Below are 27495 nucleotides of genomic sequence, written 5' to 3' on the forward strand. Positions count from 1 at the left end.
ATAACAGCGAACTTAAATCAATAGTTACTACTTACTTTATTTTAAATATGGAAAATAAATTAAGTAACGAAGAATTACAGATTATTCGTAATTTAGGCTGGAATGAGCAGTCAACATTATTTTGTATATTTATTAAAAATAGTATTCTATCAGACTTGATTTTAATTATGGAAACTCGCAAATCATCATTCATCATCGATTCTTTAGAGAAATATAAACAATAAACACTCATAATTGTAGAATTTATTGTTTATATGAATTAAATGTGTTCTTTGCATGCAATATGTGATTTTTATGCAGGAATGGCTTATTGATTAATCATAGAATGACTTATATACATTTTCCTGCGAATTTATTTATTTTGCAAATGTGTTTGAATTTGCGAACGTGACTCCCTACAATGGGTTTGGGTCTTCTTTAGAATCTCTTGCCACATTCGATTAAACCCCTCGTTTAAAAAATAGTGTAACATGTTATCTATTAGAATATAGAAAACACATTATTCTAGGAAGAGTTTATTACTAGAGTCTTTGGTTTGCAAAGATTGTATCTCGAAATTAAATATGTAGTATGTTTGGTTCATGAGATATCTCACAACTCAATCTAAAATGGATAATCATGTGATAATTAGTCATGGTCAATCCCCTCCAACTAAAATGGATAATCATGTGATAATTAGTCATGGTCAATATGTGATTTTTATGCAGGAATGGCTTATTGATTAATCATAGAATGACTTATATACATTTTCCTGCGAATTTATTTATTTTGCAAATGTGTTTGAATTTGCGAACGTGACTCCCTACAATGGGTTTGGGTCTTCTTTAGAATCTCTTGCCACATTCGATTAAACCCCTCGTTTAAAAAATAGTGTAACATGTTATCTATTAGAATATAGAAAACACATTATTCTAGGAAGAGTTTATTACTAGAGTCTTTGGTTTGCAAAGATTGTATCTCGAAATTAAATATGTAGTATGTTTGGTTCATGAGATATCTCACAACTCAATCTAAAATGGATAATCATGTGATAATTAGTCATGGTCAATCCCCTCCAACTAAAATAATCTCACAACCAGTGGCGGAGCCACATGGTCTCCACATTGGGGCTTTTGCCCCCTCTATAACTATTGAATGTACATAATAATTTGATAAATTTGCAACTTTATTAATTTTTCTTTATAAATGTCCCCTCTTGATGGCTCTAATTTTTCTCATGTAGTATAATTTTGCCACCAATGTTCACAACTTAATCCTAAATTATATATTGGTATTATTTTATCTATCGAACGAAAACCACCAATGTGTTATATCTATGTCTAGCAAATCAGCTTTTATTATTTTCTTCCAAATTTAGATATGATTACTTATGTTTCATGTGTTTCAAACATAAAAAATATTCAAACCCTAACCAATAAATAGCACAATAAACAACATTCAAATCCTAAACAATAATTGGGGAGGCGGCGCATCACACCCCGGCATATCGGGCGGTGGCGGCAACATCTTCTCATCGGGCCGTTCCCCATCCCTGACGATGAACACCATCTTCATTCCCCAGCTCTGATGACGCTCGAAATGGCAATGCATATACCAAACTCCTACAAACGCAACATCAATTGACAAGACATATAAGACAAAATATGATATTGACACAGATTTTAGATCAGATAACTGATTGTAACAACAAACCTGGATTATTAGCCCTAAATCTTATAGCGGTCCATCCATTCCTAGGCACCGCTATATTTTCCATAAACGGCGGGTCGACGAGATTATATCTAGCCGGATCCGCGACTCTATCGTAATTTCCTAACCCCGATCCGACGACGTAGAAGCTGTGTCCATGCAAATGCATGGGATGCTCAACGCCCCCAGCTATGTTGGTCCCCTGAAACACCAATTCCACCGCCGATCCATACTCCAAAACACTAACGGCCGTCCCAAACCGCGTGGCCGACCTTTCCCCGGCCATGGCATCTCGCGTGTAGTCGAAGGGCGAAGGCGGGAAGTCAGGGAAATCAGCGGTGTAAACGCCACTAATCCCTCTGTAGTAGGCCTGCAGAATGTCGATCCCCGGCAGCAACATCGACACGTTGTTGACGCTCGACATGAGCCTCGTGGCTCGCAGGCAGTAGCTCTCCCGACAGAGCTTTCGGTTCATCGAGAGAGCAAAGAATAGCTTCCGAGTCACATTCCTCGGGACGTTCGCGCCTTTTTCTAGACTTTTTAATTGGTTGGTGAAATTGATTGAAGTTGCGGAGTCGTTTACTTGAGGGAAAGGTGGAAGGAGCGGTGACGGCGGCGGCTGGTAGTTTCCGGTGTACTCGATGATTGCGGTGGCCGGGATGGTCACGAAATCTCCGCCGCTGGCGTAGATTCTAGCGGCCATGTAGTAGTGGCTGGGGGGCTGGTTGGCCTCGAGGAGAAGATCGATGGTTTGGCCCGGGGATATTGCGACGTAATCGGTTTTTATCGGCTTCGTGTAGGCGCCGTCGGTGCCGACCACGGTGAAGTTGTGGCGGCCGATTTTGAAGAACATGATGTTGTCCATCACTGCGTTTACCAATTTGAGAAGGTAAGTTTTGCCGAATTCCACTTGGAGCTTGTGTGTATCTGCACCGCAAAGTGGCTACATTTTGAATACTTTATACTCCTCCGTCCACAAAATATAGAGCACATTTTCCATTTTTGATTGTCCACAAAAAATAGAGCACATTTAAAAAGGAAAAAAATTTCAATAACTTCTCTCTTACTTTTTTCTCTCTCTCTTACTAATAATATAGACCCCACATTCCACTAACACTGCTTCTCTCTTACTTTTTTCCATTCTCTCTTACTTTACTAATTTCACATTAAAACCCGTGCCATTAACAATGTGTCCTATTTTTCGTGGACGGAGGGAGTAGTATAATTGTAGCTAATTTAATTATACTACCTCGTCCCATAATAGGAGTCTTAATTTAACTCGAAACGAATTTCAAGAAATACTATAAAGGAAAGTGAGATGAAAAAGTTGAAAAATTATGATGGTCACTTTTATATATTACTCCATTTGTTCCTTGTTAATTGATGCATTTCTTTTCTTCATGGAAATTAAGAATAGTATGTTGAGTAGATAGTGAATAAAGTAAGTTAGATGGTTACTTTTTTGCCAAATATAAAAATGACTCAATTATCTTAGAACTTCTCAAAATAGAAAAATGACTCAATTAATATGGAATGGAGGAAGTGCTAGTTTTTTTGGTATAATATGAGTGAAATGAGTTAGTGGAATGTGAGACATATTTATCATTTATTATAGAATAGACTAAAATGGCAAAATAGACTCTTATTAATATGAAAAAAGGTATAGTATGAAATTGGCTAGTTTTAATATGAAAATTTTCAGACTATATATATATATATCCACCTTGTGTTGAGCATTGATAAAAGTCTCCGGGTTGCCCATTGATGAGGTAAGCATTAGACATTTGGGGATCACCTCCATTTTTTAGAAAATTTTCCATCACTTGTTGCACATCAGCCTTCCACCACTCGCCTGACATTGCTATTCAATTAGAATTCAAAACCGTTGGAAAATATAATTTCGATATTCTGGATAAAACACAATAAAAGTTTAGAATTGTGAATTAGAAAATATAAAGTAAAATCTAGTTAGAAGAAAAAGAAAAGGGTGAGCTTAATCAACAAACATTCTTTAAAAATTACTCCTTAAGGTGGCCATTAGAAGTTTCATCTTGTCATTTCTCTTTTTACTTTTAGAACTTATATCCCTAAAAAATATAAACATTTGATTCAGCATGTGTTTAAATATATAATTGGTAAAGTAAGAGAGATAAAGAATAATGTAAGTAGTATTTATGAGAATGTGCTCCATATTTTTAGAAGTGTAGTGTAATAATGTATTAAATTGTGAATAAAATTATGTGTGGGGGAAATGTGTAGTTTGACTTTCTAAAATTAGAAAATACATACTCCCTCCATCCCAATTAATATGAAACATTTGATTTTCGGTAAGGGATTTTATGCAGTGGTATTTTCTGAGTTAATGAAGAAAGAGTAGAGAAGAGAGATGAGAAAGTAGAGATGATGTTGTTTCCATTTTAGGAAATATTTCATTTTTAATGGGACAATCAAAAAATGAAGATCTTTCAATTTTAATGAGACGGATGGAGTACTATTCAGGGACGGACTAATAAGGAAATAGTTCATACTTATCAGGGACGGGGAGAGTATTTTTTGCAAGTTGACCCCACATTCAACCAACTCACCTAATTCATAATCCATCTGTTTCCTAAAAGTAAGAACTTTGGAAACGACACAGGTTTTAATGCAAAATGGGTAAAATATGAGAGAGAAAGAGATAGAATTTGAAGTAAGAGAAGGGAATAGAAAAAGTAGTGGAATTAGTGTGAGGGATTTGTGAGGTCAATTTCCTAAAAGGAAAAACTTATATTTTTAGGAAACAGACAAAAAGAAAGAATTTCTATTTTTTAAAAATGGACAAAAAAGAAAAAATTTCTAGTTTTGAACCAAAATTTCACCAACTTTATTGATCACTTTCAATTACAGAGTCAAATCAATTTCTTAAAATTTATATTGGTAAAAAATAAGACTTCTAATAAAGATCAAATAGAATAATAGTTTATTATTTATTTGTTGATTTTATGTACTTGTTCACCCTTTTTATTTCTCACAAAAATATAGAACAAATACTTAAAAATCATCTTAAAAATGTGTATGTATACACCTTATTTATAGAACAAACACTTAAAAGTCATCTTAAAAATGTGTATATATACACCTTTTTTAGCACCATTCTTGGTTTCGTCTAAAGGGGGAAAATTTCTATTTTCTTTTACTGCAGTTACTTCTTTTTTACAAATAATAACGATTTTATACCTTGATTGAGTGTATTGTTATTCGTTCTCATAAAATCTGAATATGTTTACAATCCAATCATACAGAATTCTATTCCTATAGGTATATGCTAGTTTTAAGGATGTCTTGATTACTACTTCCTCCGTCCCGGCTACGATGACACGCTTCTTAGTCGTCATGAGATTTTATGAGTTATTGGTTAATATGTTTAATTGGAGAGAAAAAAACGGTTGTAAGTATTAAATGGATTGAGAAAGAGAGTTGAATATTTAACTGGAGTGAGGAAAAAAATGGTTTTATGCATTAATTTGAGAGAGAAAATTACCAAAAATAAAAATGTGTCATCTTGATTGAGATAAACCAAAAGTTTCATCTTAGTAGGGATAGAGAGAGTACTATTATGTATTCCCTCTGGCTCATAAAAAATGTCACACTTGTCATGTCATATTTCTATTTTTGGAAAAAATTTCTTCTCACTTTATTATAAAAATTATATTTTAATACATAAAACAAAACCTACTAAAATCTTGTGTCATTTCACAAGTGTGACATTTTCTATATGACGGGGGAGTATTATTTACGTGACATCCTTAAGATACAAATCTTTTGTATGTCATTTTTTTCGAATACAAGTATTATTTATTTTTATGTTTTTCCTGTATAAACATATACCACTAAATATCTAAATGCGTCACATGTAACATTTAGCTGTTAAAGACTGGCGTTTAATACTCCCTCCATTCCCCAATAATTGACTTTAATTTTTTTTTCTTCGTCTCCCATTAATTGACACCCTTATATTTTACCTATTTTTGGTAATGGACCCAACATTCCACTAACTCATTTATATGTTAATTTTATTATAAAATTAACATATAAAAGTAGGACTCACATTCCACTAACTTTTTCACTCATTTTACACTACATTTCTTAAAACCTCTCTTGGGTCAAACGGTGTCAATTAATGGGGGACGGAGGGAGCATGTTTTATTTCTTCCATTTCATTACATGTTGGTCATGTTTGGTTGCTAGGATTCTATGTTGGAAAGTAAACTAAATCCTTAAGTTATAAGTTCATGTGTTTGTTTGGAATTTTTAATCAAACTGAGAAAGTAATCAAAATCATGAAAACAAGATATGTAGTACAAACTCTTCAAGATTCTGAATCCTAACTTTTAGTAGGTATTCTTTTTCTTAAATTAATCAACAAGGTCGTAGTTTTATTCAATTATAAAATCGGTAAATAGTATAAATATAAGTATTATATTTATTACTATATTATTTATAATTATAATGCTAGTAAATAACTATAATTATATTTATATTATTATATTTAAATTACGATGGATAATCTATATTCAAATTATCTATCATAATAACAAAAATACTAATAATAATACTAACAATAATATAATTATTATAATTATGTTTTAATTAATAATTATCAAGAAATCTTATATTATTATCATTTATTTTAATATTAATAAAAGTAATTGTTAAATCAAATATAAAATTTAAAATCTTGATATTTTTCAAACATAGGAAAGTAAAGTTGTTAGGAATCATATTCTCATGATTCATTTTCCCAGGAATTATTTTCTTTGCCAACTTTATTTTCCCGTCAACCTAATATTGCCGTGGTAAATATTTTTTTGGGAATGCGATTTAAGAATATAATGTTTATTGAGTTAAATAAAGAAAAGAAAAAGTAAACCGATAATAAAATAGGACAAAAAATAAATATATTAATATTTTGTTAATATATTTAGTAGCCTATTAGTTAGTATACTTACTAGGTACCCAATACTTTCCACTTGACGATAATTTCTGTGCACTGAAGCAGGTAGACAGCCATTAATTTTAAGCTATGCATGTTCAGTGTCCAATCTGTCAAACACAAGCCTCCCACATTCCAAAATTTCAGCACAAAAAGTAATCTTGGTCGAGTAGAGTGCATATATACCTATTAAGATGGGATGATGGGCATGTGGCTTGGGGAAAGGATAACTCTCCGTCTTCGGCGGTAGGATAACGATAGCGCCATATACTGAATTCCGCGACCAATCGCTGTGAGCGTGCCACCATAATGTGCCTTCTTCATCAGACAGGATCATCCTTTGTCTAAATCTTTTCCCAGGGCGAATTGGGCACTGTGTAACAAAGTTGGTACCATCTGACCATGGATATCTTGGCATCTTTACTCCATGCCTAAAATTACCATAACTCTAATTAAGGTTTGCATGCCAATTCTAAAATTAATAGTATGATCTAGCTTGTATATGAAGGTTGATATTATTACCAGTGGATGGTTATATTTTGGTCAGCACGATTAACAAGATCGATTATGACCAAATCTCCCCTTCTAGCATATATAGTCGGCCCCGGGGATTTTCCATTTATCGTTAGCAAGTTCTTGTTGCTGCATAGTCTAGTGTGTAATGAATTTATCAACTGAAACAATTAGAAATAAAATTAATTTTTTCAAAAATAAAAAAAAACAGCAAATTATAAATTATGTGGAGAAAATCAGCCCAACTATGTGCTGCTTACTTCAAACTTAAAGAAACGAACTGAGGCATGGACTTCAATTACGCCTCCGAGCATAACAATAGTGAACAAGCAATGGATGAAAATCTTCGTAGCCGTAAACATTTTTGTAGATTTCAAAAATATTGTTTAGTACTATTAATAATTTATATTATTTTTTTCTAATGAGATTTAGAAAAATAGTCCAGTATTTATAGTGTTAATTGAGTTTACGTATTTCCACTTCTTCTCAATATTTTTGGAAAGACAGTGCGGAATTGCGTTTTTTCATAAGCAACAATCAGTTATAGCAATTGAATGGGGACTTCCGTTTCCATATTAGACGTAAAAAATTATAAAACCATAAACAGCAATGGGTCAAATTCAAAGTAGGTAGGGACCAATTACTTTTATTTAATTTGTTGCGTCCAAATTTATCGTAGTGTTAATAACCAAGGGAGATATAGTGCTATATTACGCACACACAAATGTTATGTGTACGTATGCATAATGCATAGAGTGATAAGAGGCAGAAAATTCTATCAAAACGAATTCTTATGTTACTCCCTCTATCTGTTCCATGTTAATAGAGTCATTTTTTTTTTATTTTGGGAAGTTTCAAGTTAATTGAGTCATTTTTATTTTTGGTAAAAAGTAATTCATCTCTCTTACTTTTTTTCACTATTCATTTAACACACTTCTTAAACTTCGTGCCGAAAAGAAATGTATATAGTAACAAGAAACGGAGGGAGTACGTACAATATATAAAATGTATATTTATAAAAATCTTATCGTGTATTTAAATTTGTTCATGCAGGGGTGCGTTATAATATTAACTTTTTTAATTTGCTAACTTGCTAACTCATCAATATACTGAACCGTGGTTCGGTTTAGGTTCAAAAATTTTTGAACCGAAACCGTGCCGGAACTACCGGTTTCGGGCGGTTCCAAACCCGAACCGCGAAAAATCACCGAAAAACCGTGAAACCAAGTCGGAACCGCAAAAGACCGACGGTTTGAAACCGTGAAAAGCCGCCGGTTCGAAACCGAAACCGAAGATTTTGGAATCGGAACCGTAACTGCGAAACACCCTCGTGGTTCGGTTCGACAGTTTCCAAAACCGGAACCGGCGGATCCGAACCGTAACCGCCGGTTCCGGAACCGTGGGCACCTCTAGTTGCAGGTGATGTCTCTTAGTTAAGAGATGGAGTAAAAAGTGCAGTGGGGCCCATGAATAGTGAAGGGATGAGACGATATTGAGACGGTATTGAGACGGATATGTGGATGGCCTAAATGTCTCTCACAACAAACACACCTTACATCCAATATCCATCCAATATCCAGGAGCAACCATCCTAGGGGAGCACTGCATGGCGCCATTGGGAGTTGAGAACGGACCAGAACGGATTTGGGCCATACACAACAAACATTGGGCCACTACTTAATTTAATTAAATTGAGCCCAATATTAAATAGGTTCAATTACTCTCAGAAATAATAAAAAAATTGATTTGAAAGATTAATATTATGCTAGGTAATTCATATGAAAGATTAAAATTATGCTAAGTTTTATGTTTACATAATCTTCCAAGTTTTTAAGAAAATAAATCATCTTAAAAAACATCATACTGTGGATTCTAGTTCCAAAATTAATTTCCATATCTAGTGAGATCTACGTGGATGATTAAGTCCTTCGTACTCCCTCCGTCTTATAATAAATGTCAAACTTTTTTATTTTATCTTACAAATGATGTCACGTCTAATTTTTTGAAAAAAACTCTCACATTAGTATAAATATACTCCCCCATCCACCATTATGTGTACCATATTAATTGTTCCACTTCATTTTTTAAAGTTTTTGGTAGTAGACACTTACATTTTATGACCGTTTTATTACTCCCTCCACCAGCCATTAAATGTCCCATTTTTCTTTTTTCGTTCGTCTGCCAATAAATGCTCCATTTCATTTTATGACATTTGATAAGTGGACCCTACATTCCACTCACATTTTATTATGAAACCAATATATAAAAATAAACATCACCTTCCACTAACTTTTCTAGCCATTTTACTACATAAAGTCAAACAATTTCTTGCAACCCGTGCCGGTCAAATATGTGACATTTAATCATGGACAGAGGGAGTATAACACTAACATAAAAGTAGTACTTACATTTCACTAACTTTTTCAATCCATATTATATTACATTTCTTAAAATTCGTATCGGATCAAAGTGAGACATATATTGGGGGATGGAGGGGTACTATTTTCTCCCCTATCGAAAAACACAAATCTAAAATTCATCGTCATTACCTAATTGTGTCATCTATGAGACCGAGGGAATATATGCACTGGCGGACGCAGTAAGGGAAGGGGAGGGGCTTAAGAATAAGAAAATGAATGTGTAAATATGAATTGTTTCATTCTTTTGAATAAGTAGTGTTTCTGTCAAAAAAATTATTTATGCATTTTTTAGTTTTTGTGATAGTAATTTTTTATATGCTAGTATTAGTTCCATCCGTCCTTTATCATGTGTCCTCCTTTATCTTGGTGTATATTTTAAAAAACATAAGTAAGAGCTATTTTAAAAAAAATAAAACTAGAGTTCTATTTTTATATATTCCATTATTTTTATTATAAACTCTAAGTAAAATGAGGTAGTATGATGCATGGTCCATTCAAAAAATAGTAAAAATTCAAAAAACATTTAATATGAGACATTTCACGTAGAAAAATGGAACACGTGAGATAAAATATTTTTTTAACACCATAAATTTTGACTATATAAAATATAGTGGAGCTCCTATTGATAAAAATTTCTACGTCCGCCACTGAATATATGAGTACTTCAATATTTATCAAATATGACTACAACATTTGTTTCATGTATATTATATGTACTCCTCCTTCAGCGATATGCGATAGTAATATATTAATGTAGTTATGACCACAACATTATAATTAGAATGGATTAATAAAATCAAATGAAAAATAATTTAAACTACTCAAAAAGAAAAACAACTCTAATAAATCTATCACGTCAGTTTATTCCTTTAGAGCATTCATAATGGGATAGACGATGCTCTGGACGAGGCATCGTCCACCACTCCAGGTGGAAAGATGAAGCTCCGACCGATGGTCACGCTCGAGAGATAGACCTATCGTCAGCCCCATTGTGGGAGTCCGGACGGTAGGGTCGGACGATCGGGCGATGATTTAGAATTTTAATATTTTTTGTTTTTGTTTTTCCTTTTATATATATGACCATTTTCTACTTCATTATCACATCTTTCACTCCGCTCTTTTCCCCCAACTGATTTCTCTCTCACTAGTTATTTAAGGATGAATCCCGGTGGTTTCCCAAACCCGAAAGCCCCGATGGAACACCGATGCTAGGCGACGGCGGTGCCCTATGGCCGGGTAATGAACCTGAAAAATTGCGACCATTCAATACACCGAGTTCCGTGGAGTCCAACTGGGATCCGAATACCCAGTACGATCCGAATTCAACCACGGATTCGTACGGACTCAACGATATGGAGTCGAGCACCGCCACCCATTCAAGAAAGAAAAAGGTGAAGGCGAAAGCCAAGAAGTTGTCGCTATGCGCCCCAGGGAGGCAGAACTACACCGACGAGGAGACTATGCTTCTGAAAAAGTGTTGGGTTGATATATCGGAGGACCCGATCTATTCCAACAACTAGAGGCAAGTCGCATACTAGGAGCTTATTACCGAACGCTTCAAAGCAAATAAGCCGGCGACCTCGTACAAGCGCAAGAAGGAATAACTCCGTAAGCACTGGGATCGGGTCAAGATGGAGGTTAACTAGTTCTCGGCCGAGTACACGAAGTGCATAAGGGACCAGGGTAGTGGTGAGAGTCTCAAAGATGTACGCGACAAAGCAATGATGTCGTACATGTATTTGTACGGCGCATTCAAGCACTACGGCTTCTTGCCCTTTGTGAAGGATAAGCCCAAGTTCCAAGGAGGGATAACGCCTGCGACCTTTGCGTCAAAGAGGACGAAGAACACCACTAGCAACGACTACAAGAGCAACTTCGGCGCTGTTAGAGTTTGTATACTAGAAATCACCTTTCGAGTGATTGAATACTGTAAGACTCTTATTTTATTTTCCAATCAATAAAACAAATTATTTTTTGTCATAATGTTTTATGTTTTACATTTAATGGTTGTTTTATTACATATTTAAATGTAAAAGAAACTTAACAAAGTCTAAGTCTTTGTTTTAGTAGACCGGTTGTGGGCGTCGTCAACTTTAAGGTAACACGGTCAGTTCTGAACAAAGAAAAAGAAGAATTTCATAACCTAGATAAGCTTAGACTACCTATCGTGAAAGGTTGCAATGTCAGTCAGCATATTTATAAGCCTTACTGAAATAAGATGACATTGGTGTGGTATAGCACTGAACGAATCTAACAGCAAGACGTGTCTTTATGCTATCTATTGAAAGACGAGGTCTTGATAAATAATTATTTCTTAAACAATATATGTTAGCAATGAGCATAAAGTATTGATTATGCATTACTTTGACTTATCAAATGATGTGGGTTTTTTCGCAACCCAATAATCCTGATATCTTGGGTAGTGGTGATTAATATCTAGCGGTGCTAGAATTGCTATTATATTGTAACGCGCTGATAAGTCGCATTCTAGGCCTTGGTTACTGGTTAGTATACGTGCATAATTGGATTATATCTGCTAAACAGTTGCTAAAGTGTGCAGGGAAAGGGTTCCAGTCAGTAGGAAGGGTTTCGGATAACTCAGGTGAAAAGAGCGCCAGAAGGGTGCAATACTGATCAGGATGCATGTCAGAAAAGGCTCGAGATGGAGAAAAAGGATTGCTGGGAAGGATCAACCACAAACAAGGGCAAAATAGTCATTTCACGAAGAGAGTTTACCCTAAAAATCAAGGGCAGACCTCCCTATAACAGGAAGCCGCTTGGAGAGAAAAAGGGGGATCATAAAAAAGGATCGACACACTCCACTTTTAGTTAGAATATTTTCTCTCGGTAGATCAGTTTCCTTCAGCATTGTCCTACATCTTCTTGTTCCTCGCCATAGCCATGGTCACCTGAAGTTCCATCAGTTCGCCGGAGATTCGCCTTCCACCGTTCCAGCCAGTTTATTCCATAGTCGTAGCAGTTTCATTGCCCGGAGTGGCAAAACAATCTTTATTCGCTTTCTTAGTTAACCTTTATTTGTTTTCTTTTGTTAGATCTGCTGCATTTTCAGTACTTGTGATCTTTTGGAGTGTTTCGTTTAGATCCAAACGTTTTAGGCAATGAAGTTGTTTTTATGCATCTCTTTCGGTTTGAATCTGTTTCATTCTCCCTAGGTAGCTAAGATCTAGTTGTTGCGGTTGTTTCTGAGTGTTGAAAGCATGCTTTCATTCGGAGTTACTCGATCTGTGATTGTTAGTTAAGTAGCTGTTTAGATTTATTTTCTGAAGTGATTAAGTGAGAAATCTGAGTTTACGTTATTCTGCCACCTTGCATGTCATCCAGTATGTGTAGTTCTCGATTTCGCTCGTTTAATCTTTAAATTTTAGTGAGTTAATTGTGGATCTGATTTGTGGAAGTTGTTAATCTGCAATTTCATCTATGGAATCTGAGTTTGTTTGATTTTGTTCATGTTTGTTGGAGAAGACAACATCCACATCCAAGGTTGGGACCACTTTGCTTTTTAGTTACTTTTTGCTTTTGTCCTTTGCTTTTTAGGTTGGTACCCTACAGATCTGACAGAGTAGCCACCTAACTGCCTCTTATTCTCTGATATTCCATTTAGCCTTTTATAGTAACCATCTACTTTCCACATGTCCCTGAAACACCTTGTCACCCACTCTCACATACACAGCCACATGTCGTTCACTTTCATCCCACCCAGTCAGTAGAGTACACCCTTTAATTCCTGTCTAGGTAGAAACTCAACCCAAGCGTGGTAGCTAACCAAACCCTTCCAGAATATCAACACAATTATCCAAACGCATCATCTCTGTGGGATTCGACCCTTACCTCCACTATACTAATCAGTAGAAGTGGGTTGAGGAATTTCTTTGATAGCCAGGTTCAGACTGAGCTGGGGTTTCTATCCTGATCAGTAGGATACACCCTTGCTTTACACGACACCTGCACACCTGCAAGCTTCATCAAATGGCGTCGTTGCCGGGGATGAATGGCGTTTTTAGCTGTTATTGTGTGTGATACTTTGGCGTATATATTTTGTATAACTTTTCTCTTTTCTTTTTATTTCAGTTTATGAGAAGCAGCTTGGCTCCTGACCATTGGAGACCGAAGATACTCCAACGAGGGACTATACTTGTGACCACTCGTTCTGGCCTGTCGACAGCCCTGTCCGACTTAGGCACGAGTAGTGACGAAGAGCAAGACACCATAGAAGGAGGAATACCAGAAGTGGTACAACAATAGGAAGGTAATCCAAGGAGGATGGCTGCCCTTGTAGATGATGATCCAGAGATCGGATCGCTGAACCCGCATACTGAAGGAGAACCGCCGCAAGCTTTAGTTGTCACCCTGGGACAGACAACCTGCCATGTGAAGCCCCATGTTATCGCAATTCTACCCACGTACTGTGGAAAGAGCTATGAAGGGCCCTACGAGTTCCTTCATGAGTTCTGTAAGATTTGTAAGGCACAGAGAAGGCCAGCGGGGGCGACAGAGGATGACTACAAATTGAAGGCCTTGCCGTTCATCCTAAAGGGGGAGGCCAACACATGGTTCATGCGCCTGCCACCCGATTCCATTGAGAGTTGGGCCGATTTCAAGTCCGTCTTCTTAGGCGAATTTTTCCCGTCATCAAAGGCGAGTGTGTTGAAGAGAGAGATAACCAGTGTGAAGCAAGGTTACGATGAACCCCTGAGTGATTATTGAGCGAAGTATATGAGTCTTTTGGATGCATGTCCGAACCATCGTATGGCAGATATAGAGATACATCATACCTTTTATGAGGGGATGAATAAGGCAACAAAAGATCTGGCAAACTCGTCGTCAAGAGGAAGCTTCACGCAACTGAGGGTTAGCGAAGCGAAAAAGGTCCTGGGGAAGCTTCTGAGCACGAAGTAGGAGTACGACAATTCGAGGGATGAATATATTAGAGAAAGGACTGCGAGTGCGTCGTCTACTGATCAGGAGCAGAAGATAGAGCAGAAGATGGACTTGAAGATGGAAGAGCTGAAAAAGACGCTCTTGAGCGCGATCGAGAAGAACACTCCACCACTTTCCCCAACTGGGAGCTATAAGGGTGCAGAGCAGGGAAGTCAAGGGCCAACCTATTCTCAGTCGAATGACTTCGTCAATATGGAGCAAGTCAATGCTGCAGGGTACTATAATTATTGTAGAAATTAGATCCCGGGAAGACAGCGGGACGCACCATGGAGAGACCATCCAAATTTTCGATGGGGAGATGGAAACCAAAATCAAAACCAAAACCAAGGTCAAGGTCAGAACCAATACAACCCCCACCTGAACCAAAATTCCAACCGCGGCCTAGCAAATCCCGACCACCAATCCAACTGGTCAGGAAGGAACCAACAACCACATAACCAAAACCCACAGAACCAAAACTCAAACTCTGTCTATGTGCCACACACCAAAGAAACTTAAAAAATTACCAGAATCAGTATAATCAAGGTCCCCAACACCAGCATAACCAGAACCTGTTCCAAAGCCAGAACCAGAATCAATATCACCAAGACCAGTACAACCTCCTGCCCAGTATAACCAATACCCACCTAACCAGAACCAGCAAAACTTCCAGAATTACCAGCACAACCACAATTCCCAGTACAACCAGCATCAAGGACCAAATCATTCCCAATATCCTAACAGGTCAAGAAGATCTATGGAGGACATGATGGGAGAACTGCTCGCTTCGCAGCAGAGTATCAAAGGTGAGTTGCAGTCCAATAACGAAGTAGTGCAGGGGATGCAGAATGCCCAGAAGGAGCATAAGGCGAACATAGATATGATGAATAGACAATTAGCCCAGCTGGCGAGTTCAATGGGTGAAATGAAGGGGAATTCAGGAAAACTCCTGTCTACAGTCCATGTGCCTGAAAAGGAAAACGTGATCAAGGTCACTGCCGGGGAAGCATGGTGTTACTTTATGTTTGTGCGTAGTGCGTAGGTGTATATAGTCTTATTTCCTTATTTCCTTATTTTCTCATTTTTTGTTTTTTTTTGTTTTTCACTGTTGATGAGAAGGTACCAACGCGGTGGACACTGGAATCATCCCTTTCTATACAGAGAGACTAACGCTCATTGGAGAGTCCAGGAAGCCGGAGTTGTCACCACTCGTTACAGAGCTGCATTAGAAGCAGCAACAGCCACCGAGCAAAATACACAACCTCCACCACCCCAATTTTCGATGGACTGATCAGTATCAAGGCAAACCGCTCCAGTTATTAACTCAGCAAGTACAACCCTCTGAAGGGCAACCCAACTGGCCCGCACGGATCCAGGATAGACCAAACTCTGGAGGAAACATAATACAGAACGTACCTCAAGGAAACTGGTCCAGTGGAGGACATCCCAATTGGTCAAGCAGACAACCGGAGGGAAACTGGGGGTACAGACAACAAGGCCCTCATTTTAGCAACCAGGGAAGGCAGCCGAACAACCAGATGGTCACGTACATCCCACCACACCTACGGGGAAATCAGCACCCTGGAAATCAACAGTACAACTAGCCGCGATATCAGTAAGAACATTACGGGCAATCTGACTACCCGCAACCCAACTATAGTGGGGGACTGCCGAATCAAAGATACAACCGACACCCCAACGAAGGCCACGAAGATATGTTGGTACCGCACCATCGAAATGATGCGATGCGGGAAATCTAGGAGGCTCAGAAAGAGCAACGGGCGGCGTTGGAAATGCTGACGAAATAACTCTCTCAAGTTGCAGAGTCGCTGGGCGAGTTAAAGAGGAATGAAGCCACTATACAACTACCTGGTCGCGAGAATATTAGTGAAGTATCCTTGAGGTCGGGAAAAATCTACCAAAGCCCCAGCCATCCTGCGATATCTCCAGCAACTGGTTCCGGACAAACCCGTGAGGGAGAGGGGGAATCCAATGTTGAAGATCGAGCAAAAGAAAAAGGCAAGGAAAATGTGGGAGGTGAAGCCTCGGAAGAAAGTCAGAAAGAAGAAGCTGAGAAGGTTAAGCCATATCCGTACCGCGGAATGGTGACAAGAAGGAAAGAAGCCATAATCGATGTGGCAAATATGTTCAAAGATGTAGACGTGAAGGTGCCGCTTTTAACGGCATTAAAAATGCCCCCGATCAGCAAATTCATTAAAGACTACCTGGCAGGGAAGGTCAATGAGGAAGGGAGACTAGTTACAGACGAGAACGTCTCTGCCGTAATCCAGAGAAGCGACCTCCCCTCCAAGAAAACTGATCCTGGAATGTTCACACTCTCTATTTCTATCGGAGACATCCAGGTGGAGCACGCGATGTGTGATTTAGGCGCATCAATCAATGTTCTGCCATACTCCATCTATCGGAGGTTAGGAGCGGCCAATCTCGTCGACACTGACATAATGATACAGTTGGCCGACAGATCGTGTATTCACCCAGAGGGGATTCTGGAAGACGTGATTGTTAAGGTGAATAACTTTCTATGCCCAGCTGATTTTTTTGTGATCAAAATGACGGAACCCGCGACAAAGGAGTCGAGTGGAGTCCTACTAGGACGACCGTTCCTGTCAACAGCCAGCACTATTATAGACGTCCGAAATGGGATGATAAGCCTGGATTTCAAGGGAGAGCAGTATACGTTCAATATTGATGAAGCCGTTAAAAAGCCAACTGACGGCGAAAATGTATACTCCATAGATGTGACTGAGCCCTTGGTACAGGAGTATTTGGAGGAAGAATTATTAAAGAGACTGTTCACTGACTCCGCTGCAGATAAGGTGGTCGAAAAAGAAGTGGAAGAGTGGTATGATACCATGAAAGTCGGAGATATGGACGACCAGGCCGTCGTGAAAGCAATATCGGAATTTTGCGGGCGCCCGAGGCCAGCTGGGTCAAGTAGGACAGCTCAAGTTTCTAGCTTAGCGAAACGGCTTGATCAAGGCAAGACACTGGAACAAGAGGCAGCAGAGAACCCTCTGCCCAATGAAGAGCCAAAACCCGCAAAGGAATTGAAACCTCTTCCAGCACATCTAAAGTACGCCTACCTAGGTGAGGGTGAAACAATGCCCGTTATCATCAACAACCACTTGACCCAGGGGCATGAAGACAGATTGTTGGAAGTATTAAGAAGAAATCAGAAGGCTATTGGCTGGAAGCTGACAGATTTAGTGGGCATCAGTCCAGACTTATGTATGCATCACATCCGGTTGAAGGAAGGAGCCAAGCCACACCGCGACCAACAACGGAAACTCAACCCCAACATGAGGGCAGAGGTGCTGAAGGAAATTGTCAAGTTGGTTTCAATCGGAATTATCTATTCCATTCCCGACAGTAACTGGGTCAGCCCAATGCACATGGTGCCTAAGAAAGGAGGGATTCAAGTGGTGAAAAATGAGAAAAATGAATTAATCCCGACAAGGCCAGTTACTGGGTTGAGAATGTGCATAGACTATAGGAAGCTGAACCAAGCCACAAAGAAAGATCATTTCCCTCTGCCGTTCATTGATCAAATGTTGGAGAAGTTGGCAGGGAAACAATACTTCGGCTTGCTGGATGGTTATAGTGGCTATTTCCAGATCACAGTAAATCCAGATGACCAAGAAAAGACGACATTCACTTGCCCTTTTGGCACTTACGCTTACAGGAGGATGCCCTTTGGCCTCTGCAATGCTCCGGGCACTTTCCAGAGATGTATGATGAGCATTTTCTCGGACCTGTTGGAAGATTGTATTGAGATCTTCATGGATGATTTCACTGTCTATGGGGATGATTTTGATCAAGGGCTGCATAGCCTGAACAGGGTGTTGGAAAGATGCCGCCAGAAGGACTTAGTTCTGAACTTCGAGAAATGCCATTTTATGGTTACTGAAGGAATAGTTCTGGGCCACGTGGTATCAAGCAGGGGAATAGAGGTCAACCCAGCAAAGGTAGCAGTCATTGCAAAACTCCCATACCCTACTAACCAGAAGGAGATCAGAGCCTTTTTAGGGCACGCTGGGTTCTATAGGAGATTCATCAAAGATTTCACAAAGATAGCCCAGCCTCTAACAAGGCTTCTCCAGAACGATGTGGAATTTGAATTCTCGGATGCCTGTAAGGCCGTATTTCAGTTTCTGAAGGACCGATTGATAAGCTTTCTAATAATACGTGCTCCCAACTGGAATCACCCCTTTGAGGTGATATGCGATGCTAGTGACTATGCTGTGGGGGCGGTATTAGGTCAGAAAATCGAAGGGAAGAGTTACGTCATCTTTTATGCCTCCAAAACTCTAAATCAGGCACAAAAGAACTATGATGTGACCGAAAAGGAGATGCTATCAATAGTATTCGCATTTGAGAAGTTTAGGCCTTACCTGCTTGGGTCCAAGGTGATTGTCTATACAGATCACGCGGCCATCAAATACCTCTTGGCAAAGAATGAGTCAAAGCCGTAGTTGATTAGATGGGTACTCCTTCTACATGAGTTTGATTGGGACGCAGTGGATAAGAAAGGATGTGAGAACAAGGTGGCAGATCACCTAAGTTGAATTCTCCAAGAGGATAATGGTGAAGCCATTCCAGACGCTTTCCCTGAAGAGCATCTCTGCCTGATCAAATCAATACCTGAGTGCCAGTGGATCAACCAAGCGGAAGAAATTGCTCAAGCCAACAAAGGAAGCAAAGGACAAAACACGAGTAAGGAGCCATGGTTCGCGGACATAGCTAATTACTTGGTAACGGGGGAGTTACCCAGAAGTGACGAAATTTCAAGGGCACAGAAGTTAAAGCTTAAAAGCGATTCCCGATACTTCTATTGGGATGATCCTTACCTATGGAAAATGGGGGCAGATCAAGTAATCCGACGCTGTATACCAGAATGGGAGCAGGAAGACGTAATGATCCACTGCCACACACTAGCTTGCGGGGGTCATTTTAGGCTAAAGAAAACAACAAGGAAAATACTTGATAGTGGGTTTTATTGGTCATCCATCCATAGAGATGCTTATGAATTCTGCAAGAAGTGCCCTCGATGTCAACTTACTGGAGGAATATCTACTAGAGACGAGATGCCTCAGATCCCCATTATTGTCTGTGAAATATTCGATGTATGGGGAATGGACTTCATGGGACAATTTCCCGCATCTGAAGGTAATCTCTACATACTGGTGGCAGTCGACTATGTGTCCAAATGGATCAAGGCGAAGGCAACTAGGACGTGTGAGTCCAAGGAAGTGGCGAAGTTCTTGAAATCTAACATATTTACCCGATACGGAGTGCCACGAGCTATTATCTCTGACTAAGGGACTCATTTCGTCAACAGAACTATCAAAGCTTTGATGCGAAAATATGGAATCCACCACTGCCTATCCACACCTTACCACCCATAATCCAATGGCCAGGCTGAAATCTCTAATAGAGAAATCAATGCGATTCTAGAAAAGACGGTCAATCCCACGAGGAAAGACTAGAGCCGTCGACTGGAGGACGCACTCTGGGCCTACAGGACAGCATTCAAAATGCCTATTGGAATGTCCCCATACCGGCTCATATTTGGGAAGATGTGCCATCTGCCGGTGGGAGTTGAACATCAAGCTTACTGGGCAATAAAGGAAATGAATATGAATACTGAGGTTGGAGCTGCAGAGAGGAGAATGCAGTTACATGAGCTGGAAGAGCTTCGTCTGGACGCCTATGACTCTGCCATGTGGTACAAAGAAAAGATGAAAATGTGGCATGATAAGAACCTTCGCAAGAAGGAACTAAAGGTAGGCCAGAAAGTTTTGTTGTTTCAGTCCAGACTGAAATTGATGCCAGGAAAGCTCAGATCTAGGTGGATAGGTCCTTATACCAATATCACCATCCGAGCGAATGGAGCAATCGAACTCCAAGGAAGCGATCATGATTCACCTTCTTTCATGGTGAATGGACATAGGGTTAAACCATACAGAGAAAGAATGGAGGCATTTGTAGTGGACGACATTCCACTACTAATGCCTAACTCTCTCCAGTAGACAGGTAAAAAGGGTTGACTGGGCACTCATGGGAAGTCTGCTTGATCAAGCGACAAAGACTTAATCAATTAAACTGATCAAGTGACATCCTAGGGGAACCCGGTCAAGTCCTTAGTAGTTAGTGTAAATAGTCTTTAGTATGTTAGTTTTATTTTATTAATTAAAAGTCGAAAGAAAGGAAGGAAACTGATCAAGTGGAACCAATTGATTTTTATCAAAAACTAATTCTCCACTTGGTCAGAACAATTCGAATTTAATTGATGGTACAGTGATTGAGTTGAGCAGGACAGGTGATGAAAGGATGTGCGCAGTCACTGAAAAGGTGTCAGGAAGTGCCAACCGTCACAGTGGAAGGACACCTTGGAGAGAGGGATGAAACGTATCAGAGAAGCTAAGCCAGCTGGCACTCTGAAAGGCGTGTCTGTACACGAAGAGCCGCAAGGATCTCAACAGTACAGAATCCCAACAGTCGCGATTTTATTATAAAGGCAGATTTCAGATCTACAGACCACTTTTACCCGAGCCATCTACGATTCATTTCTTTTACTCTCCTCAAGAATCCTTCCAAGTTCAAAACCCTTCTTCCAAAAATATCACATCCTCCAACACGATCTACCCACATTACCAGTAAATATGTTGATCGAACAGTTCCCAACTTCATCTTCATCTTCCAGTACTCGCGCCGATAGTGATAACCAACAGGCCTCCTCTCTAGCCCAAATAGAAAATCCTAGCCCACCTACACCAATTAACGCTCCACTACCCGAGGCAGACGAAGAGGCTCAACGGCGCTTAACCAAAATCCTCCGGAGTCTGCCCTCCGATTTGGATCCCGCCATTGCTTATGCAACCCTGAAGGCACGACTGGGAGTTTCCTTGTCAAGGGACCGAGCCACAACCTCCACAACACCAAACCCTCAATCTTCCCAAACACAAGCCCCCCTTCGTATCCCTGAACCTACAACCTCCGTTCCCTTGGTACCATACGATGGGGACGACTCTGAAGACGGGAAAGAGGCGCAACTCGTCGCCGCCCCGGCCGAAGGAGCACCGACTGTGCAGCTGCCACATGCAGAAGGCACGGCTGCTCCCAGCACTCCAACACCACCCAGTGGCGGAGGATCCAACTCCCATGCCCTCTGAGGGCCGACACAACCTGTTGAGGTTGTAAACATTGATGACGATTCTACGGAGGACCTTCTGCCTCCTCTCAGAGAAATATTACAGCGAAGGGGAGCAGGCAAAAGGAGTGTCAATAGGCTGGTGGAGGAGGTGGAGGCCAGAATGGCCAGCATGCAAAGGGCAGAAGAAAGGCAAGAGGAAAGACGCCGTATAGCACGACAACTGTCGAGTACGCTAGATGAGCCAGAGAACCTAGGAGCCGCTGAGGCGATAAACCAGGAGGCCGGAGAGGCCGAGAGAAAAAAGAAGGCTGTTGAGGATAGCCGGAAGAAAAAGAAAGGGAAGGGGACTGTTCCCCCTCCCTCGAAGAAGATGCGCCTGCCACTCGGGGCATTGTTATTGTTGATCAACCTGCCCCTTCAAGAGAAGGAGATGGGGGCAGTGACACTGAGGATAGGGAACTCCGGTGGGCCCGGACATCCCGCAGGCAACAGGGAAGGCCGGCATCACCCTTCGCTGCTAAATATACCAAACAGACTGTGGTGTTGACCACGGACCTCCTCCGGCAGATGCTGGTATTTGAAAACCCCAAGTGGAATGAAGAGGTCCAACAGAGGGTGATGGACACGAAGAAGCTAAAGCCAGGCAAGAAACTTCACCAGCCATCCCTAGAGACGATCCGGGTTGAGGAAAAATTTACCTAGCATATTACTTGGATTGGTTTTGAATGGCTGCTGGAGATCGAGGATACCATCGTGCCCGCAGATCTGGCCAAAGAGTTCTTCACATCCTTCCAATTTACTCGAAGTACGAACTTGGAGGCCAAGAGCATTTTCTTCCGGGTGTTCGGGCGCAAACAGAAGAGGACCCTGAATGAGTTCTCTGTGCGAATGGGGCTGCATACAGAAGCCCAGGTCGCTAGTGGAGAATGGTACGGGCGCGACATCGGCCTTCCTCAGAGGATGTCCGACTTTGATCAGCAGGCAGTCTGACAGGCCTTATGCAACGGACGTGCCCCCGAGTTTAAAGCTTCTGAGTCCAGAGGGGACCATATTGCTGATCCGTCCCTCCGTCTTGCTCAAGCCTACCTTGCATGCAATCTCCTTGGCCACCACAACACATTGTCAATCATCACTCTGGCCGAGCTCTATTTTATGAAGTGCGTGAACGAACAAAGGAGGGTGCATCTGGGCTACTGGATTGCTTACTCGATTAGTCAAATTGCAAATCACCCTGCCCGCTACCTCAACGTTTGCCACCTTCTCGGAGCCTACCTAAGGCGAAATTGGACCCTGGAATTCTAGGAGGGTGTGGAGCTTCCCAGCCGCTGCCCAAAACCAGAACTGTTACTGATTTCTTTGTAAGAATTCAGGTACTTCAAAGGCTGCGCGACGGGAGACTCCGCTTTGTCTCGAAGGTTCGGAAGGAAAAACAGGCAGAGCAACAGGGGGCAAGGCAGGCAGAGCTGGAGGAGGCCCAACGCGATAAAAGGAGGATGACGACGGATCGGCCTGCGAGTCCCGACAGGCAGCCAAGGCAGAGGTTGGAGCTAACAACTATACCAGAGCCAGAGGAGGCTGCACGCGCTAACAATGAGTGGAGGCTCCGCATAGAGCAAATGCTGACACAGCTAGTGGCAAATTCAGACGCCCAACTGGTCACTCAATCCAGGATTCTGCAAGCTATTCGCCAGCTGACCCTCGCTATGCAACCACCATCTCCCTCTGAAAGCTCTCCTCCACCTCGGCGCCAAACATCCTCCAGGCCACTTTCAGCATCCCCAAGTCAGCCTCACAGGAAACCCTAAGTAAACCCCCCCCCCCCAAATCTTAGTTCATTTTGCTTCAAAAAATTTAATTTTCTTGTTGGTTTGTAAATGCTTGTTTCACACTTAGACCTGTTTTGGGTCTAAGTGTTAGAAACATGCATGCTCGTTCTTGCTATTATTGTTGTTGCCTGCTTATTGTCTTGTGTTGTTGTTTATATATATGTTAGCATGTTTTGATCGCTGGCACTGTCTCACACTTAGCCCAGTGTCTGGCCTAAGTGTGAGAAGTTTTCCTTGTTTGTTGTGCCGATGCCCGTTCCTAACCCTTTTTTCCACTGCATCCAGTCCCTCGAGGACGAGTTCATATGCAGTGGGGAGGGGGGACGGGTTAGTTATAGTAGAATCATACATGCTAAAATTTTTCAAAAATAACAAATTCCAGTTAGTAATAAAATAGGCAATATGCATGAAATTGGATAAATGGAAGACTTGATTACCTTTTGGAAGAGTTAGAAAAAGGATTCAGTATGCTCGCATGTAAAAACTTGATTGCAAAAACTTGATCAATTTGAACGACGCAAGTATATTGGAAATGCTCAATTTCTAAACCAACTGTGAAGCCTCTCTATACGTGAGTTATAAGCCAAAAGTAGAACACTTTCTACTATTTTTACAAAAGATATTTTTACGAGAGGCTGACTTTTAGTATTGAGATGAAAATTGCACAAGTAGTAAGGACTAAAGGCATTAGGACTTAACCACTTGAGCCGTTTCTTTTCCTTCGTTCCACAAACCCACCTCACTAATCAAGGCACCCCTTAGTTAACCACTTTGAGCCCAAACACCCTTACCCATGAGAAAAGAGGGTCGAAGAGATGAAGTTTGTCAAGGGAAACAAAAGGGGATAACAATAAAATGATCGAAATAAAGGGTAGCCGGGTTGATCAAGTTAGACAATCGGGTTGATCATATAAAAAATGATGAAAAGGATTGAGAAAAAGAAAAGACAGGAAATAGTCGTAACCTGACCCAGAAAATCAAAAGTAAACAAATAAGCCGAAAGTTATAAGGCTAAAGGTCGAAATTTGATCGAGAAGGAGCATCAAGAAGAGGAAGAAATAAATATCCCAATTCTGATCCAGCGAGTTTAGTCAAATATTTGGCTTTTCGACTCATGTGATTTTTCTTTAAAATTTTATATTTGAACTTAGAACCCCTAGGACCCTACCCTAATACGTTACTACCCTTGAGCCCCATTACAACCTAAAACAAAGACCTTAAGGAACTATCTTGTGCAGTCTGATTCAAAGTATTAAATTCATGGCAACACCGAGTGAACAGTCCTAACATCTCTGGTGAGAAATGAGTGACTGAGTGAATCCAACAGTGGTTTTTAAATTGAGCAATCTTGACAAGCTGACACCTTGATCAAGAAAAAGCGAAAGAGAAGGAACACAAGCTACTGGCAAATGGATTAACCTCGACCTCGGGTATGATTGTCGGAAAATTATCCGGTCTAATGCATGCATGTGAATACCTGTTTTTATCTTAAGGTCTTGTTTCTCTTTTCGTCTTTTCTTTTACTAGTGAAATAAATAAACCATGTCTGAAATTTGCCTTATATTTTTCTTTTCTTTTCTTTTCTTTTTCTTTATACTTGAGGACAAGTATGTTTTAAGTGTGAGCAATTTGATAAGGCTCATTTCATGCATCGGTTTACTGGTAAAATGTATGCTACTTGATCGGTTTATCGCGTAAAATAAGTGTTAAATGTGCAGAAATGCCACTTGACTAAGGCAGCAAGGCCGAACTGATCAAGCAAGTACAAAAGGCGATAAAAGGCCAAGAATCGGGGGAGTTGATCAAGGGGGAGTGATCAAGCAGTTAGGCGGGGACCGCTGGCTTCTAGAAGAAGAACATGTGAGGAAATGAGCTGGATATGGCGCACCATTCTGTTATCAAGGGCGACGTTCTAGAAGGGGACACGTGCTAGCTTATGAGACGCAAGGACGGAGCTGAGTCAGGAATCTGTTACTTAAAAGCATCGTCATTCTAGAAGGAAGGGCACGTAGCAATCAATGAGTCGCTCATTCTCAGCATGAGCGAATATTCCCTGTCAAGATCGTTATCCAGCTGGAGGCCGAATCGAGCTTATAAATAGAGGGTGTGCCATCACAAAAGGATCTGATACTTTACTTTCCGTCTAGTTTAGCTTAGTTATCTAGCGTAGTTCAGCTCTCTAGCTTAGTTTAGTTCAGCTCTCTAGCTCAGCTTAGATAGCTTAGTTAAAAGGGCGACCGAAGGGAGTGCTGCAGAATACTCATTTCTGTTAGCGTTATCTTAAGTTTCCCGCTGAGATTTTTCTCAGTTCTTACCGCTTTCTTAGCTTCCTAAGTGTTAGCTTAGTTTAAATTTCACGCAGTACTCAGTTTTTAGTTTAATCAAAGTTATTTTCGTTTACATTCTCGCATTTACTTTTCTGCTGTTAACTGCAATTCACTTGACCTAGTAGTTACAGTTCCATTGATCAAGCTAGCTATTTAAATTCTGCCTAGAGTAAAGACAATAGTTAAAAACTCCCAAGTTAAAGCGTGGCAGCAGCCAACCCCCTGTTCACTACTCACACACTCGACACACCAACTTCTCTGTGGGATCGACCCCGAACTTGTCGCTTTACTGTTAAAGTTGTGCAAAATTGGGAGTTTATAAATTACTTTGGCAAGGAAGAAAGAGCGAGAGCAAGACTGCAGTGATTAAGTGGCAACGATAATTTGCTAGCTGATCTGACCGGTTTGGTTATCATTCCATATAACTTGATCCGCATTCTAATCGCATTTTCGCCTCTTTCCATCATACTTGCGTCGTTCAAATTGATCAAGTTTTTGCAATCAAGTTTTTACATGCGAGCATACTGAATCATTTTTCTAACTCTTCCAAAAGGTAATTAAGTCTTCCATTTATCCAATTTCATGCATATTGCCTATTTTATTACTAACTGGAATTTGTTATTTTTGAAAAATTTTAGCATGTATGATTCAACTGTAACTAACCCGTCCCCCTCCCCACTGCATAAGAACTCGTCCTCGAGGAACTGGATGCAGTGGAAAAAAGGGTTATGCACAGGCATCGGCACAACAAACAAAAAACGAGCATGCATGCTTCTCACTCTTAGACCCAAAAGAGGTCTAAGTGTGAAACAAGCATTTACAAACCAACAAGAAAATTAAATTGTTTGAAGCAAAATGAACTGAGATTTGGGGGGGGGGTTTGTACTTAGGGTTTCCTGTGAGTCTGACTTGGGGATGCTGAAAGTGGCCTGGAGGATGTTTGGCGCCGAGGTGGAGGAGAGCTTTCAGAGGGAGGTGGTGGTTGCATAGCGAGGGTCGGCTGGCGAACAGCCTGCAGAATCCTGGATTGAACGATCAGTTGGGCGTCTGAATTTGCCACTAGCTGTGTCAGCATTTGCTCTATGCGGAGCTTCCACTCATTGTTAGCGCGTGCAGCCTCCTCTGGCTCTGGTATAGTTGTTAGCTCCAACCTCTGCCTTGGCTGCCTGTCGGGACTCGCCGACCGATCCATCATCATCCTCCTTTTATCGCGTCTGGCCTCCTCCAGCTCTGCCTGCCTTGCCCCCTGTTGCTCTGCCTGCTTTTCCTTTCGAACCTTCGAGATAAAGCGGAGTCTCCCGTCGCGCAGCCTTTCAAGTACCTGAATTCTTACAAAGAAATCAGTGTTAAACAGTTCTGGTTTTGGGCAGCGACTGGGAAGCTCCACACCCTCCTGGAATTCCAGGGTCCAATTTCGCCTTAGGTAGGCTTCGAGAAGCTGGCAAACGTTGAGGTGGCGGGCAGGGCGATTTGCAATCTAACTAATCGAGTAAGCAATCCAGTAGCCCAGATGCACCCTCCTTTGTTCCTTCATGCATCACATAAAATAGAGCTCGGCCAGAGTGATGATTGACAATGTGTTGTGGTGGCCAAGGAGATTGCATGCAAGGTAGGATTGAGCAAGACGGAGGGACGG

The 27495-nt window shown here is 40.6% G+C and overlaps 2 protein-coding genes across 2 annotated transcripts; one reads left to right on the forward strand and one right to left on the reverse strand.

The window, feature by feature from the left end:
* Positions 1-1437: 1437 nt before the first annotated feature.
* On the reverse strand, positions 1438-7536 carry LOC121776448 (laccase-14-like). Its single transcript, XM_042173622.1, has 6 exons — positions 7435-7536; positions 7184-7335; positions 6848-7092; positions 3413-3541; positions 1693-2616; positions 1438-1601 (listed from the first exon to the last, which is right to left on the reverse strand). Exons 1-6 carry the CDS (start codon positions 7534-7536, stop codon positions 1438-1440), a joined length of 1716 nt encoding a protein of 571 aa, XP_042029556.1.
* A 3782-nt stretch (positions 7537-11318) lies between these two features.
* Positions 11319-19871, forward strand: LOC121776825. Its single transcript, XM_042173988.1, has 6 exons — positions 11319-11487; positions 12155-12196; positions 16357-17975; positions 18114-18767; positions 18870-18959; positions 19206-19871. Exons 1-6 carry the CDS (start codon positions 11319-11321, stop codon positions 19869-19871), a joined length of 3240 nt encoding a protein of 1079 aa, XP_042029922.1.
* Positions 19872-27495: the final 7624 nt, after the last annotated feature.

The sequence above is a fragment of the Salvia splendens genome, chromosome 18 (assembly GCF_004379255.2).
Source record: "Salvia splendens isolate huo1 chromosome 18, SspV2, whole genome shotgun sequence".
Classification (NCBI taxonomy): Eukaryota; Viridiplantae; Streptophyta; class Magnoliopsida; order Lamiales; family Lamiaceae; genus Salvia; species Salvia splendens.